We start from the raw sequence: 16,716 nt of genomic DNA on the forward strand, positions 1-16,716 counted from the left end.
TAGCTCTTTTTTGTCACACTTAAGTGATCAAAGAAGTGATCAGATTGTAATATTAGACAAAGATAACCTAAGACGATACAAAAAAGCAGTTTTCAAATGATTGAATTTTGAACTAAAAAAGAAACTTGCAGTAATCAGGCTTTGAAACTACTCCAAAGAATCGGGTTAATCACAGCTATTGCAGGTTCAATCTTGAAGGTTGACAATAAAGCAAAATCAGAAGAAATCTGTAAACTGGGTAATAATCTGTCACAACACTGTATGTGAGATACTAAACCCCATAGTGCTGACTGTACCCACTGCAAGTCAATGAATGTAATTCAATATTACATTCACGCACACACACACACACACACACACACACACACACACACACACACACACACATACATATATATATTAGAGGTGTGCCGATCGATCGGCCACCGATCATAATCGGCCGATTTCCGTGGAAAAAGTGTATGATTGGTGATCGCCGATTACGGTCTCTTGTTGCCGATCACACAAACCGATCACCTGCATCTCATTTCGCAGTCTGCCTGTGCAGCTGGTCTCCTCTTTTTTTTCGCTCTGCGCAACCGCGCAGCAACAAATCCTAAGCGATGTGGAACTATAACGCACTGAGTGAATGGGGAAGTTTGCGTGTTGCGGCTGAAAATTGAAGCACGTCAAAATGCATCAACACGACGAATCTAATATGACATAAAAACAATGCCATACTTGACTGAGTTTGGCTACATCGAGGCTCACTGCAGTAAAAAAGACATATGGAGGATCAGATGGCAGGTAAAGCAGCGCACAGCTACAAACACTCACCCGGATTAGCATGACGGTCAGAAAGCTAAACAAATAACCCGCAAAATTATTTAAGTCTTTGTGCTGCGATGTAAGACGCTGGTTCTGCTCTCGCTGTCGAACCGCTGCTACGCGCTACAGGTAGTAATATTTCACAGACGGAGTGCCGCTTCTGCTCCACCTGGTAGTGACTCTCACACCGAATCTCTGCTTAAAGCTGCAGCATGTAACTTTAAAAAAATACATTTTACAATCATATTAAAACTTTCGGTGTCCTAACATGAGACGGATAATCTCTGAAAAAAGAATCGATCTCCTCTGCCTCCTCCGTGTCCTGCATAATTACTCCTGTATTTGCCTTTGAATGTTACGTTTTATACTTGAAATGTTTGGCAATGTTGAGAGGTTTTATTTTGACTCTGCATTATTTAGCCTCTTCAGAGCCTTCATATGTTTTCGGTCTGTTGAAGATAGTATTACCGATAGCAGTACAATTTGCACAATGCCTGTTTTGTTTGACCTCAGAAGTGAGAAGAAAACAAATATATCGCTATACTTTACTTATTTACTGTATGGCTAGTTCCATGGCTAGCTCACTGTGTCTTACTCTGCAGTTGTGGAGTCACAATATCTGGGATCATGAGCGCCCCCTGCCATGAGGCAAGAGAACTGCCTGCCTCACCTCGAGTCTACTGTCTGCCGTTTCTGATCGCTCCTCCGCACACAAAACACGATACACATACAGTTAGTGACAAAAAAAACACTGTACATTATATACATAAGCTAAATTATGGAAAATCAGTCCATATATTAATTTTTTTTTAGCCATTTTATTGCTGACGTACAGACAGGACGAACAGGCTCCCATAGAATGGCAGCCAGTGCAATTAGCGAGAGGTTGCGCAATCCCAGGTGAAAATCCAGCGATTTTGAAGAAAAAATAATCAGAATTGACTAAGTAAAAAATAGGTACTTTATAGTACAAACCACAGGGTGTAAATAGCAATATAAATGATTTTATTATATATTATTTTCCATGAAGACAGGTGAAGCTCTGCCTCACCTGCCTCCCCTGACTGTCCTTTGCAGTTGGCAGAAAGCTGGATGGGCTACTCTGGACCAGGATGTGGGATCCTGAGCCTGCAGGTGACTGACAGGTGAGCCCGGTCAGCCTCCCTGCTGACCTGCTGCTAGCGCTCACATTGCTCACTCTGACAACCTGCGCTTCCAGGCATGTGTGGTGTTTGGATTTCAAAGGAGGGCTGTTCTGCAGCACGCTTCCTGAAACTGGACTCAGATGGCAGCGCTTCGAAGACAATGTCCACCAGGTGGCGCTGTCCCCTTCAGGTATGCTGATGTCTTACTTTGGTTCAGCGCAGTGACTCATCCCAGAGAGTCATTCATAAATGGGTGTGTAGTATTATCCTGATGCTAACCGCTGTTAACCCCTCAGGCAACCTGCTGTGGAAGGTGGAGCAGAAAACCATGACGGCATTTGCTTGTGCCAAAGTGTCAGTTAAAGGAAAACGTCACTGGTACAAAGCTGCAGAGCAAGCGGCCTTTGTGGCGCTGAGTGACGACTCTGCTTGGATCATCAGGACCAACGGAGACCTCTACCTGCAGACAGGTGACTTCCCATCTGTCGCATTTAGTCAAGCTTTACTGTCACTAAAACACTAGTCATACCTTCAGGTTATCATGTTTAGCTTTTTTTTTTCTTTGTATTTTCGTTCAACTAAGAAGTTTGTTTCTGTAGGAATCATATGAAAATAATATGTTTTTATTTATATTTTAATTTTAAAAAATTGCATATTTAAAATTATTTATTCTCTTCTGAATAGTCAGTGAGTAAAATCTTTTTTCATGTTTCAGTTTTTATTTTGGTGATGAGCTCCTAGTCTTTGAGGTGGGGAGGCCTCCTCACCGTCATCTGATCTGAATCTATCTTTGATTCAAATGCATTTAAGACAAAAAAGAAAATCCTTCTTATGAAACATGCTCTTGTTTGTAGCTCATATATTATTGGCTTATATATTTTAATAAATTTTTAAAAATACCTTTGTTTTATCTAAACAGACCTCCCTTGTAAATGACATATTGCATCTCAGTGAGACAATAAAAATAGAAAAGAAGTCTTCCAAAATGTGAAAAAGATAAAGAGTTGTTAATTGTTCACAATACATAATGTACTTGGAAGAAAAAGTGTGCTTTGAGTTTGAACTGGAGAATAAAAGTAACTTGAAGGACAAAAGGTTACGAAACCAGACTTCAGGCTTAGTTAGTTAGTTAGTTAGTTAGTTAGTTAGTTAGTTAGTTAGTTAGTTAGTTAGTTAGTTAGTTAGTTATGTTTAAGTGATTTATATTTATGGAGATTTTCCAAAAAACAAACTGTGAGACTGAAACAAAATGACTAAAGTTGCAGTTATATCAGCAACGTGATTATTTATCATAATTGGAATATTTTGTTTTGGATATAACGGGGATTCCAGAGGCAGGCAGAAAACTCCTCATTTATGCTCAGTCATGTTTATGGTTCAGTCATCTATCAAGTCCCTGCTTCTACATTTAATCAGGACCATTTCCTCTGACACACCGGTTAGTATGGCGTGTGACCAAAATATGTTTATGAGATGCTTTCTGAAATCTGAAAAAACTACTTTCCACACAATCATCATACATTCCATTTCCAAAACTTAGAAGTAATCCAAACTTTAACATGTGGATAGAAACGTCTGCAGTGACTGTTGGCTTTGATTCAGGACAGAAAGAAGGCAGAGCTGATCTCACAGGTGCAGCGTTGCTATGGGTTACTGCTGATACATTTAAGGCTGTGTGTGTTTCAGGTCTGAGTGTGGAGCGTCCCTGCGCCCGCTCGGTCAAGGTGGAGTCTCCATGTGTGTTCAGCCAGGTGTGTGTGAGAGGGGGCGTGGTCTGGGCTCTAAGTGAACACAAGGCTTTGTTCTACAGAGAAGGACTGAGCAGCTACTGCAGCGAAGGAGATGGCTGGAAGTACGACACTGTCAGGTACCGAGCCGACTCTAACACACCTTCAACACAACCACAGTACAGCACAACTCAGCTAGTTGTATTTAGGTCAAGCCCCAAATGAAACGTCAGTATTCATTTGGGACTTGAATACTGACTTTCCATTTGATTTGAAATGGAAAGAAAAGACTAAGAGATGAAAGAATTGGCAGATATTGATCATTTAAAGGGATAGTATCATGTAAAGTCAACCTTTTTTGAGCTTCACATCATATTATAAGGTTATTCCCTCATCAAAACACCTGTAGTGTTGCTTTGATTCTTTCATGCATGTTTGGTGAAATATTTTAATCTCACTTGGCAACCGAAAAAGCCTGATTGGACCTAGCTCCGCCTCTGAGGACGCAGGTCCACCTAAGAGCTGCAGTTTCCAGGCTTCTGAGCTTCCGCCTCACAGAGCAGCACTTCCACATTCAGCTCCTTCAGACTAGCCAGCAGCAATTAGCAAACACCTGGTAGAACTGCACATCTCCTGGGTTCATTCTAGGAGCTACTTCTCAGTGCAGCGCTGCTAAAAATGTTGTTAAAGGTTAATAGAGGAGCCATGTTATGATGACTTTCTGAAGGCGCAGTTTCAGAAAGAGCAGTTTTTAAAGAGACAGAGGCCCAATTTCAAGGCATTAAATTAGGAAGTAAAATTTCATTTTAATATTAGCATCTGGAAAATACATAATACCGGCCCTGTAACTCAGTGAAAAAGCGACCACACCGCCTGCACTGCTTCTCTGCTGCAGTTAAACTCCCTGAAACGTTCGCTGCATCACGATCACTGTCACATGACTAAACAAAGATCACATGACCAACCTGCTCCACCTCCAGGTATTAATTCTGATATGTTGTGCATCACTAAGCAAAAACCAGGGTTGCCATTTAGTCATTAGCACAAATGATTTTAAATAGGGATGTCTTAAATCTAACTCTTTGTTTGCTGGAGTTTGGAAACCCTCACCAGTCAAAGCTGACTGTGTTGCTGGCTGAGGATAATTTGTTCTGTTGCTTGACTTCAATATATCCATGAAGATCAGCTACATGTTTTTTTTTTTTGCCCGGTAACCGAGCAACTAGACACACAAGTAAAAGGGAACATGTCATTAGTTCTTATTTGTCCGTTTCTGCTGCAGTGAGGCTCAGGGCCTGGAGCTCATCTGCATAGCTCTAGGAGGAGGCGGAACCGCCTGGGCGCTTGATGCCAGCGGCAGCCTCTGGTTCCGAACCGGCGTCTGCCCGTCCAGACCCCAGGGCAACGATGACCACTGGTGGCAGGTACTCATGTTTAGAGGGGAGCGGATCCATTTTGGCTTCTGTTAGGTTCTGGGTTCTGCTCTTTCATCACTCCGCTTTTCTTCTCCACCAGATCAGTATTTCAGACTACGTGGTCTTCGATCAAGGCAGTTTTTTCCAGACCCTGCTGCAAGCTACGCAGAGCGTTGCCACAGTTACCAGGGGTCCGGTGGAACGAGTGGTGGCCTTCCTGTCGCAGTACTCCCAGTGTCAGCCCAGCCTGGTCAGCGCTAACGCCACTGGAGTGTGGGTGGCGTCAGGACGGAACCAGCTGCACCTGGCACGTGGAAATCTCGTGGGTCAGTGAGGTTCTGCACAGCAGCTCAGCAGCTTTCAGTTTCCTCCTGCTTATCACTTCCATTTGGTTTTTTTCAGGAACATTTTGGCAGAACGTGGTCCCAAGAGGAACTGTGTCAGCCACCAGGTGGACCTTCATCACTTCTTCATCTGTGCCTCATAAAGAAGGTAAGCCGTCTGGACGGAACACACATCTGGACCTCTAGCACTCAGCTCTGCAGATGTCAGCTGTCTGTGTTGACTGTGTATAGGAACGTTCCTGTGGTTGGCTCAGAGCAGGAAGGATCTGTTCTGTGTGTGGGACCGGGATGGAGAGCTTCGTCCTTCCTCCGTCCAGCTCCCACCAGAGGTAAGACCACCCAGCTCGTCTCTGCGTCTAAATCTGTCGCTTTTCAGGCACTTTGGATGGGCGCCACCAGGGGTCCTCAACCTGCCGCTTCGGACTTTTCAAAATGGCTCTCAGTGACGTTCATAAAGAACAGATGTTTCTGAATATAGATTTTATCAGGTTTGAAGCACTTCCATGGAATAATTGTTTTAAATTTCCACAACAGAATGAAATACTGAAAGTGTCAGTTATATATTTTTAGGTCTGTTTTTCTTGTCATTATGTTGGAGTTTTTCTACAGCGACTTCAACAGCATCACACATTTTATTTTCCATTATTTTGTTGGTAACTAAATATTGTCATCTTCCTAAAATAAAGGTCTAAGTAATATTTTGTCAAAAGTCATTTTTTGGTAAAAAACTTTTAGGAAGATGATTTTGCAAACAAAATATTTAGTTTTAGAACTGTGATGTTCATTAATAATACATGAATATGACGGACATTTTAATTTATTCAAATTATATAATATTTACCTATGATTTTTTTAAACAAATGTGGTGAAAATATGACATTGAAAGATGAACCCACACTTTTTTTCTCATGCTATATGCAAAAAAATATCACTTCTAATATTTATGTTACTTTACAATCTGCTTGCTATAATTATCTGCATTGGTTGCACCATCTTTTTAACTAATCTCACCATCCCATAAAATATAATGTATTGACTTCTTTTTTTTTTTGCATGATTTTTGTTTTATATTAAAAGTATTTTTAGCAAAGAAGAAAAAAATCTCCACCTTGTTCTTGCCAAAAGATAATTTAGGTAAATAAATCACTTTTGGCAAGAATTACATACCATTATTTTAGGAAGTTGATGGTATGATATCTTAAAACTTGAAAAGCTAAATAATTAAAACAGTGGTTCTTCAAAAATGACAAACTTCTTAAAAGTAGACATTTCTCAAAAAGGTCATGCAGCTAATAGCTGTGTCTGGTCTACACTCTCTTCCTCTCCTCTGTGAGCTTAGGTGGAGCTGACCCACTTATCCGCCTGTCGTGATGCTTTGTGGGGTTTGGACATTCACGGCCAAGTGAGCATTCGAACCCTGTCCCCTTCCTGTCCCATCGGTTTGCATTGGACCCTCCTGGACCTCAGCCAGCTTGGTGCGTTCCACAGAAACTCTGTGTTTTTAAAAACTTATGCTGAGCTGCTCTTGTTGGTTTATTAATTTCTAGGTCAGATAATAACTTGATCACAGTCATTTTTAAGTCCCCCCCCTTTTACAGAATGATGCAGTGCTTGGTATTGGACTATTATATGAAATCCTAATAAAATATAATGTTCTAATGAAAGAAAGTGTGAAAATCTAAAGATTTTGCAAGACGCAGCGGTGTCTTGCAATGGAAACCTGCACTTCCTGTGTTCCCAGCTGTGTGACTTCCCCCTCCTGGTGGCTCAGAGGCATAACAGCTGAGGGCCAGCTTTAATCTTCCACTCCATGTCAGTTCTTAGATAGCACAAACTGAGACATGAAACAACAAATCTAGATCATAGCTTCAAAAAGGATTTCTTCTGTTCTGCCTAACATTTTAGCCAATTCAGACAAACACTTCTCACTTCTCCAGAATGTTCCCACCGCTCCTCTAAACCCCGGATAGATTACACTGTTCACTCTGTCTTTCTGGGCCGTGTTTCATTTTCTACAACCACGCTGTGCGGAGGATGTTTGGTGTAATTTGAGGCTCAATGTCTTTGGCACATGTCGGATAACGAAAATAAATCTCGGATCAGGGAATGATTTGGGAGACAGCCGCTGCACCACCGATCACATCACGCATTGTTTCAGACGGTGCAGAAACACATTGAAGCTGGAAGATCCAGACTCAGCTGTGTGTGTTCGTCACATTGACAGTCTGAGGTTGTGTAACAGGTTTGTGTCAGAGCTCAGCGGGAATGTGTGTGTGTGTGATAGAGATAGTGTAGCATGGCGGAAAGGTCAGATCTGTTTATAGAGCCCCTGCTCTTCTCGTTATCAAAGATCACATGATTACCTGACATGTCTTCACCTGCTGTACGTTGTGGACACCCAGCCTGAGACACAAACCTGATAGTCTGCTATAATCTGTTCCATTTGTGACCAAAGTTGCAACATTTGTTACATTTTCAGCTGCTTTGGTTCTCTTTCGCTCTCACCTGTGTCAAATTAACCAAAACCTTTGAATAAACTGTTCACCTCCTCGCCTGTGGGGGCGCTACACCAAGAACCACTGACAGAAACGACAGAAATCACAGAAAATCACTTCAGAAAATCACTTCATTCTTCACAAAACGTAAACAAAAATGGAGTGATATCAAATTTTATTGGTTGTAGGATTTCTTATTGGTCTTTGGAAAAAGACCATGACTCATTTCTCTTGCTATCACAACACTAGTTCGTTTGTTTATATTTACCCAGAATGACCTGCGCTATATTGTGCTTCCTACTTTTGGAGCGGTCTCTGGTCCGTTCGGTATTCTCATATGCATTCAAACTGAACCAGAGTTTACGTCAGCCAAACTGAGACCGAGGTTTGTAGTTTGACCAAAAAAACGAACTCTGGTCTGTCTACAAACCTCGCGGACTGGCGACTGCTCCAAAAAGCAGGAAATGGACTAATGCATAGGGCATTCTGGGGAAATCTAGCCAAAACAAATACACTAGTTTGGGGCTAGCAGGAGAAATGAGTTGTGGTCTTCTACCAAAGACAAAAGAGAAATCCTCCAACTGCTAAAATTTCCTCTACTCCATTTTTGTTTTCATTTCATGAAGAAGGAAATTGCGTTCAGAGATTTTCATGTTGTTTCCGTCAGTGGCTTTTGGTGTACAAGCAAGGAGGTGAATAGATTTTTCAAAGGTTTTGGTTAGTTTGACGCAGTGCAGTGTGAAAGAGAACCACAGCAGCTGAAAATGTAATAAATGTTGCAATTTTGGTCCCCAATTGAGTCTACTGGACTATCACGTCTGAGAAAACCATATTCTGCATTTTTTGTTCTCCTGGTTCAGGATGATGGTTCATTAGCAGAATGTCTGCAGAACTTTGACATGCTGAGCAGGTTGTTGGGCCATCTGAATGAGCAGAGACACGTTGAAAACTGGCAGGACATCAGCCCTGCCTGGAGGACTGGAACTGGACACCCAGGATCTACATCTTATGATTACAGTTTCATCATATTTATACACTGCTTGCTGTTTTCCACACATGTAGCACTTTTAGGCTATCATTCACTTTTGGCAGCAGATACAGCAAGTTGCCCAATGACACTTTAGCTCATGAAAGACCTGCTGACCAACTTCTAATGTTCAGATTACACAACAGCCACTCTGTCACCTGAGCCACAGGCTGTTTGTTGACCCTGAGCTGCCCAGAGCTGCAGGCAGTAATATACATATCAGCCATGCCTGTAAATAAATACAATAAAGTGTGTTGTTGGGTTTTCTTTAAAATGTGGTTATTTTTAATTAGTAAAGTCTGTCATAAATAGTGCTTTGCAAAAGTATTTCTAAGGATGGATCTTTCTTTTTTTTACATTTGGCCACATTACAACCATTCATCCGTTATCTACTTTGCCTATCCTTACATGTTGCTGGGGGGCTGGAGCCCATCTCCAGCAGCCATTGGGTGAGAGGCAGGGCTCATCCTGGACAGGTCACCAATCCATCACAGGGCAAACAACTGCGCACAAACACACACACGCACACACCATAGGACAATTTGGAGAGACTAGTTAACATGCAGAAGGAGCCCGGATCGAGATCCCAACCCAGTTGTCCCACATTACAACCACAAACCAAAATATGTCTTCATGGGATCTTATGTTTTAGAGCAACGCAAAGTTACTTAATTAGCTTAATTTTTTTCACAGCTCATTTGTTTCATGTGATACTGTCATAACATGGTGACAGTTTTTAAAAACTTTTTTAAACTTATATAAGTCACCTGCAGCAGCTTTAGGTTTTGCATACATCTGTTTGAAAATCCTAATGCAGGCTCCATAACGAAGTGTTCCCGTTTTTCCTTCAGGAAGTGTTCGTCTGGTCAGTGTAAGCTGTGGCAGCCAGAATGTTTGGTCAGTGGACAGTCGAGGACTCGTCTACTTCAGAGTTGGAACTCAGCCTTTGAATGCGAGCATGATGATGCCGGCTTGGATCTACATCGAACCGCCTTCACAGGTAACGGCTTCAATATGCTGCTGTTTGTCCATCTGACAGAGGTCCCAAATCAGCTTCGTGTGAAAAATGTTGATGGTCCAGTGGAGCAGTGGTCTGTGTCTCAGGTGTTCTTCAATATTTTTCATTGGTTGATGAATACCTACAGGTATTTGCACTGTAGGGATGGGATGGACACCAGCTGCATTTCCGTTCCAAATGTGTGCAAATCTTTGTTTATATTTTGCTGATGTTGAAGAAACAAACTTTCATTAGTACTGTGTTTCTATTTAAATAGGAAATGAAATTAAAATCATGCGTGAATAAGCTTATTCACACAATAAGTCATTAAAAATCATGGCACCCACAGTTACATGAGATATATTCATAAGTCAGAGCTCATTATCTTTTAGCCAATCAGAAGAGACATCCTCATCTTATTCAGGGGTCGGAGCAAGAAGCCCCGCCTACAAAAGCAAACCATCGTCCTCCTTCTACTTTCTGTCGTGTTCTTTGTGGTTTTCACCAGTTGTAACATCCAAATGTTCGTCATGTCTCGTGTGATGCAGAAAAGTGTTTCCATTGTAGTTTTGTGAACTACTTATATTTGGATATGGCTGAAAATCTGTCTCATCCTAGCACAAAAACCTGATCTATTTTTTTTTAACTGCTGTGTTTCCATTAAGCAATTTTATTTTCTTAACTTCAGTTTGGGCAATTTTATGGTTAATGGAAACGCAGCTCCATGGAGTCATTCTACAGACATCCATAATGCAACAATGACCTGTCACATCTTTACAGCCAATAGGAGTCCAGCTGGTCAGCATCCAGACGAGTCCTAACGATCATCTCCTCTGGGCTCTGGACAACAGGGGAAGTGTGTTTGTCAGAACTGGACTAAGTGATGAGATGCCTGTTGGGACAGACTGGGAGCTGGTACCAGGTACTTCTTTCTCTGACTGCTTTGTCGATGTACATTACCTGTCCATTCTGTGTGTTCCACTGGTTTACTCTGTGTGTGTGTGTGTGTGTGTGTGTGTGTGTGTGTGTGTGTGTGTGTGTGTGTGTGTGTGTGTGTGTGTGTGTGTGTGTGTGTGTGTGTGTGTGTGTGTGTGTGTGTGTGTGTGTGTGTGTGTGTGTGTGTGTGTGTGTGTGTGCAGGACTGGCTGTCAGTCAGATGGTTGTCAGCTGTCAGACTGTTTGGGTTCGGTGTGTAAACGGAGAACTGGCTCGGCGTTATGGCATTTCTGATCGGAACCCTGCTGGAGATTACTGGAAGAAGATTCCTGGAAACACTAACTGGTTTACTGGTAAGACGGTTCACACCAGTTACAGTTGAATCTACATCATCATGACACACCTTGATAGGTTTGCATCACAGCCCGTCTTCACTCCCATTCCTTTGAGTGTTCTAACCATTTGCCCAAACAAAAGAAAAAGTGAATTGTGTATTTAATCTGATAATTATCAACTAGAGCTGCAGTCTTTAAAAACCGATGAGGCATAAAAAGATAATGAGAAACTTTTGAATAAATACTCTGCTGTTCATATGTTGCTAAAAACTCTACATCCACTCTTATTTTTTTAGTGTAGAGTGACGTTTTCTGACAACTCAAATCTTTTATTAACTTTGGTTTCCTGAAACAGGAACACACCTCTAAGTGGCTTTTAAACAATCAAAGTGGCCCATTAAAACATGAACGGGTAGAAATAACACCAAACACAGGAACACCCTTCTAATACAGCCATATTTTACCTATTATTATTCAGGCAGGTTATATGTTATAAGGTAAGATTATGTATATATTATATTTAGTTTGAAACTAGGCTGTCTCAGAAATTTGTAATGATGGCCCCTGTATTTTTTAGAGGTGCTAAAACAGGTTTAAAAAGAACAAGTTCATCTCTGGTAAGGTGTTGGAAAAGCTTGGATTACAAGCAAAAAGCACAGATTTGATGAACACAGCGTTGTACAATCCAAGAAAAGACAGGCGCTGATTATGAAAAATTAGCTGTACAAATGATATGGTGTGTTTTAAACTGGTGTGATGTTGGATTGGACCGGGGCGCCTCCAGTCAGGTTGGAATGTGAGTCGTAAAACAGTCGATCTTTGATCAGAAGCCGACATTGATTCCAGCTGGATGATAAAGAAAATCGAGCGCTGAAGCAGCCAATGTCTCCTCTCTGCTCAGTGACTCCAGAGGAAGAGCTGTGGGCGGTGACTCCCATTGGAGGACTGTGCCGACGGCTGACAAAGCTCCTCCCACACATGCCCAGTGCCGCCCCGCCTGCAGGCGCCGTGCTCGGAGGAGAGGATGTTGAGGATGAATGGGAGCTGATCTGACCGGCGACACCGTCTCTGCTGCTGGTCATCTGAATCGGGATCGGCTTGGAAGAACGTTGTGATGTCATCGACGTTGCTCTTCCCATCGTGTGACTTCACAGCTGGACCAAATCTGAGCAGGCCGATGACATCACATCCTGCAGCGTCTGCTGCACGGGTCACTCTGGGAAGACCAGGTGTGAAATGAAATGAAGGGAATTTATCTTATTTTTGTAACAGGAAGCACTTTAACCTTATTTAACTTTGCTAATATTTATTCCAGACCAGTTCAGCTCTTCAAGCTGGTTTGAAATTAGCTTTACAATTCATCTTAAGTAAATGTTTTGGACTAAAAGGAGACATTAGACAGCTGAGTTTGGCTTAGTCCATTTGAAACTGTTTCTCTCCTTTCCTTGGCTGGACGCACTCACATGGTGCTGCATTCATGACCCATTCACTTGACGGAAGGAAAACTTTTCTTTTTTTCCTTTTTTTATTTAAACACAGAATATGCCATATTCCTCGTCTGATGGCTTCCCATAAATCAAAACAAAGTTCTGAGTTGCCTTTCTGTTTGTGAGGATTTGGGCGTCCAGCCTGTCAGTCACAGACTTTTACCTTTAGGGCTGTCGGTCTTCATATGTTGCAACACTACTGAAGGGGTTGAGGACTTCCTGTCAGTTTAACAGACTGAGACTGTTTGAGTTCAGAACTGGAATCCAGACCCTTCGGACACTGTACATAGCAGCTTGACGGGGTTTCCTCTGTAACTCATGACCAACCCAGGACATTTAAGGAGCATTTGAGTAAAATGTCATTCAGTTTGTCCCCTGCTCACTCGTACGGGTCCTTACTGATTCCCTGTCATCACTTTTCTGCTGTGAATTAGTTCATTTTATTTTGTGAGTATTTTTGGTTTCTTTTTATCGGTTATCTTTATGCATTTGTGGAATTTTAAGGGAGCACATCAGTATCTCCCAAAAGTTTTTTTTCTTCTTCTCTGAGTTTAATTCTCTAACTACTCTAACCAACCGCACAACCCTGACTACTTCAAAAAGTTTACTTTGTGCTTTCACGCTAAATAATAAATGAGAATGACCCGGTAACACTGAGAAGAGCAAAATATTCAAGCATAAAGTGGATTCACTGTCACTGCTGTCCTATGGACAGTTTTATCCCAGTAGCTGCAATCAGTTTTAGTTGATAACTGAAGATTCGAGACCCAAAGAAACTGAGCTAGAGGAATTGTTGAAACAAAGATTTGTTGACTGTGTGTGGAAATGAAAACTTGTATGATCCCTGGTAAAACCCCATGTCCCCTGATTATCCCTGTTTCACTGATCAGTCTGCTCTGGGTTTAAATCTAAAGGAATAAAGTTCTGCTCACTTTAATCTTTATTACACTCCCTTGCAAATGGTTAATTATCGTTTTTCACTGAAGCATGCAATGAGAGATGTTCTCTGCACAGACACAAAGCTCTCCTGAGTAGCTCGACAACTAGAAGGTCAGTATTGCTCTCTTGTGATCCCACAGTGTTGAGGCTTTAATTGACAAACTGTGATTGTCAGGTGAGCTAGTCAGTCACTCTGTAAAAGATGTTTTATTGCACAGACAGGAAAAACATTTAATCTTTTCCACTTTTTTTTTTTTTTTTTTTTTTTACATTTTCCCAAATTGTAAATAATAATTTGCAACTTGGAAAAGAGATTGTCAGCTCTAACCTTGTGTGAATACTTCCACTGACGCATCTGAGCACATCAGCTGTGATGTTCCTGGACTCAGAGGGTGTTTCGGGTCTTTCAACATCATACACCCTCTGCCAGGTGGATTTCCAGCTTTTTTTCTCTGTTTCTACAGGTTTCGAGGCAGTCTGCAACGGGGCTGACTGGTGTTCTTCCTATGCTTCTTTCTTTCTTCTACTCCCATCTCCTTTCCTTTTGAACCCTTTCAACAATCTTTCTGCCTTTCTTTTCTCATTTCTTTTTTTTTCTCTGTGTCCATTACATTTAAAATGAACCTAAAGAAGTTTCTACTTAAATTATTTATACATCAAGTGGAGCATCATGGCAGAAGCAGTATTGCTCCACTTGTGAAAGTAAATCTGTTTTGCCTCCCCTTTACACAAGATAACAATACATTGTTCCCACAAGTCTGAACTGGAAGTGATACGCACCATCTTAGTAGGCAAGAGCGTGGCATCGTCACACTGCCGGACAGGACGCGTTTAAAATGAGCTCTGCTGGAGCCAGCTGAACATTGTCCGAAAAACAAAAACAAAAAAACAATATCACCTCCTGTTGTCTAATTCGTCGTTTTTGCCAGTAGTAGCGTCCGGCTTTTAGTTGCATGAGTCATGTGATACAAAGAAAAGTATTTTTATTGCATTTTGCATAATACTTTTATTTTGAAAAATGACCTCATCCTACCACAAAAGCTTTATCAAAAGATGTGGCTTTTTTTTTCCCGAAATTGACTTATTTCCATTAAGTAAATTTATTTTTGTAATTACAATTTGCACATTTCTGTGATTAATGGAAGTGCAGGTTCTGACACCTCACTGGACAGATATATAACTCCAGTCGTTCACCTGCATCATAACGGTCCAGACCCTCTCATCAGTTAGGGGAAATATTTTAAATAATCCAGTTGACCAAAAGGTCATCCATTATTATCACGGTTGTCCCAGACAGTTGGTCCTCAGTATTGTCTTGCAGGGAGATTAGACACCACGGAATTTCAGGAAATATTTCCAAAAGTTGTCGACTAACCCTGGACTACCTGCGGAGGAAGAGTTTGGTCCGGCCAACTTGTCTGCCAGATGTTAGGAGTAACTACATCTGGCTCAGCTGTTATGTTTTAAGGCTTCATTACTATTTTTAATTGATTCTGTTTTATTGGTCCCTGTTGAAGTAAACACCTGAAGCAACTGGAGTCTTTATGACTATACACCTAAGAATGATTGGCTGAGAATGGTTACTGTCCGTTCTTTATAGTAAGACTGAATCAATCAACTGCAAACACATTTATTGGACACTTCCATTAGCCAGACGGTTTAGCGCACAGCACTGGCTTTCACTGCTGATCAGCTGCTTCCTCCTTAATGTTGTTTCCAATGATAACAGTGTGGACAGTTTATGTTTGAAAGAACGGATGCAGCATGTTTGTCTGTGTAAGATCGATTTGTGGAGCTAAAACAAGACTCCACACTTCAAACCGAGGGGCTCCGTCAGACCCTGGCGGTTCATGGTTTCACTCTATTCTGTAATGTCCTGCCTAAAACTTGACAACACAATATGCTGGCATATTCCAACAAAGCAAACAAAAACCCAACTTTTGGGAGATGGTAATGAGAAAAATCCTTTCTCATTACATAATTTTCCTCGTACAACAGGGATGAATGTTTTCACCATCCAAAAGGTGATGAAAACTATTGGCCTGAACTCACTAATTTTAGGTATGCGTTTATTTTTCTATACGTTTGTTTTGTGGAGAAAGAGACGGAGGAGATAGACGACCTTTAACCCTACTGCTAAGCTTATCCTGAGACTCTCTGAGTAAGCAATTTCTGGGCTGATGTCTTTGTTTGCATGAGGCTGTAAGAGCTGATAAACTGATAGCCTCTAATGCTCACACACTGTGAAAACGATAAATCTTACCATGTATTTCTGGTCTAGTTTCTAGTGCAAATCTCTTAGTTCACTTGAAATAAGGAAAAATTTACTTAGAAGTAACTTTTCAGCAAGATATAAGAGCTTGGTTTAAGTAAAGACTTATTTAATAGTAATAGAAAAAAAGTAGTTTCACAGATTTATTTTATATTTTTTTGCTTATAAAATCTGCCCGTGGAACTAGTACATTTTTATTAATATTAAGGAATTATTGACTAAAAACAAAAAGTTCCCACGTCTTGTTGAATAAATGACTTTTGTCTCATTTCAAGTATACTCAGATAACTCCACTACAAACTAGACCAAAAAAACGTTTTTTTCAGTGTAGAACATTTCACTTTCTGCAGATTTTCAGGACTTTAAAGACGACTTTTTATGCCTTTATGAAGACATATTCGTTTTCTTCTTGACACTCATACGAGTGTTTGGAGAAGCGGCAGTAGGGAAGATGAACTGTTTCTGTTATTGGTATTTACACACACATGCACAAACTGCTGTCAAATATAGAAAAAGCCAACTAGAAATATTTTTTCCTTCACTCTGTTGGCCCTCCAATGTGTCGCATATAGTGGTTACCTTACAGCTGGACTTCTGTAGGTTTATTTTAGAGAATCAGAGTGAAGGGGAGGGACTGAATGTTTAGACTAGAAATTTCTTTTGGGTCATGTGAATTATCCAAAAGATCAAAATGTTTGTTTTTCAGCAAACATTTGGAGCAGTGCTGTCATCATTTGACTCCATGCTCAACCCAGAAACTTTGACAAGAAAAACAAAACAAAACAAAACA

General features: G+C 41.1%; 1 protein-coding gene across 2 annotated transcripts in view; it reads left to right on the forward strand.

Annotated features, from left to right (window-relative positions):
* tecpr2 (tectonin beta-propeller repeat containing 2) overlaps positions 1-13,663 on the forward strand; it is a 29,856-nt gene extending 16,193 nt beyond the window's left edge. For both annotated transcript variants that reach the window (XM_008398701.3, XM_008398698.3), the window contains exons 15-27: positions 1,885-1,952; positions 2,027-2,142; positions 2,249-2,422; positions 3,639-3,819; positions 4,962-5,103; positions 5,195-5,420; positions 5,497-5,586; positions 5,670-5,767; positions 6,778-6,913; positions 9,812-9,960; positions 10,738-10,879; positions 11,097-11,246; positions 12,130-13,663. In XM_008398701.3, the coding sequence (XP_008396923.1) occupies positions 1,885-1,952; positions 2,027-2,142; positions 2,249-2,422; positions 3,639-3,819; positions 4,962-5,103; positions 5,195-5,420; positions 5,497-5,586; positions 5,670-5,767; positions 6,778-6,913; positions 9,812-9,960; positions 10,738-10,879; positions 11,097-11,246; positions 12,130-12,281 (1,824 nt within the window). In that variant the 3' untranslated portion in view covers positions 12,282-13,663. The remainder of the gene's footprint in view (positions 1-1,884; positions 1,953-2,026; positions 2,143-2,248; positions 2,423-3,638; positions 3,820-4,961; positions 5,104-5,194; positions 5,421-5,496; positions 5,587-5,669; positions 5,768-6,777; positions 6,914-9,811; positions 9,961-10,737; positions 10,880-11,096; positions 11,247-12,129) is intronic.
* Positions 13,664-16,716: the final 3,053 nt, after the last annotated feature.

Source organism: Poecilia reticulata, chromosome 22, assembly GCF_904066995.2.
Source record: "Poecilia reticulata chromosome 22, P_reticulata-male-v2, whole genome shotgun sequence".
Lineage (NCBI taxonomy): Eukaryota > Metazoa > Chordata > Actinopteri > Cyprinodontiformes > Poeciliidae > Poecilia > Poecilia reticulata.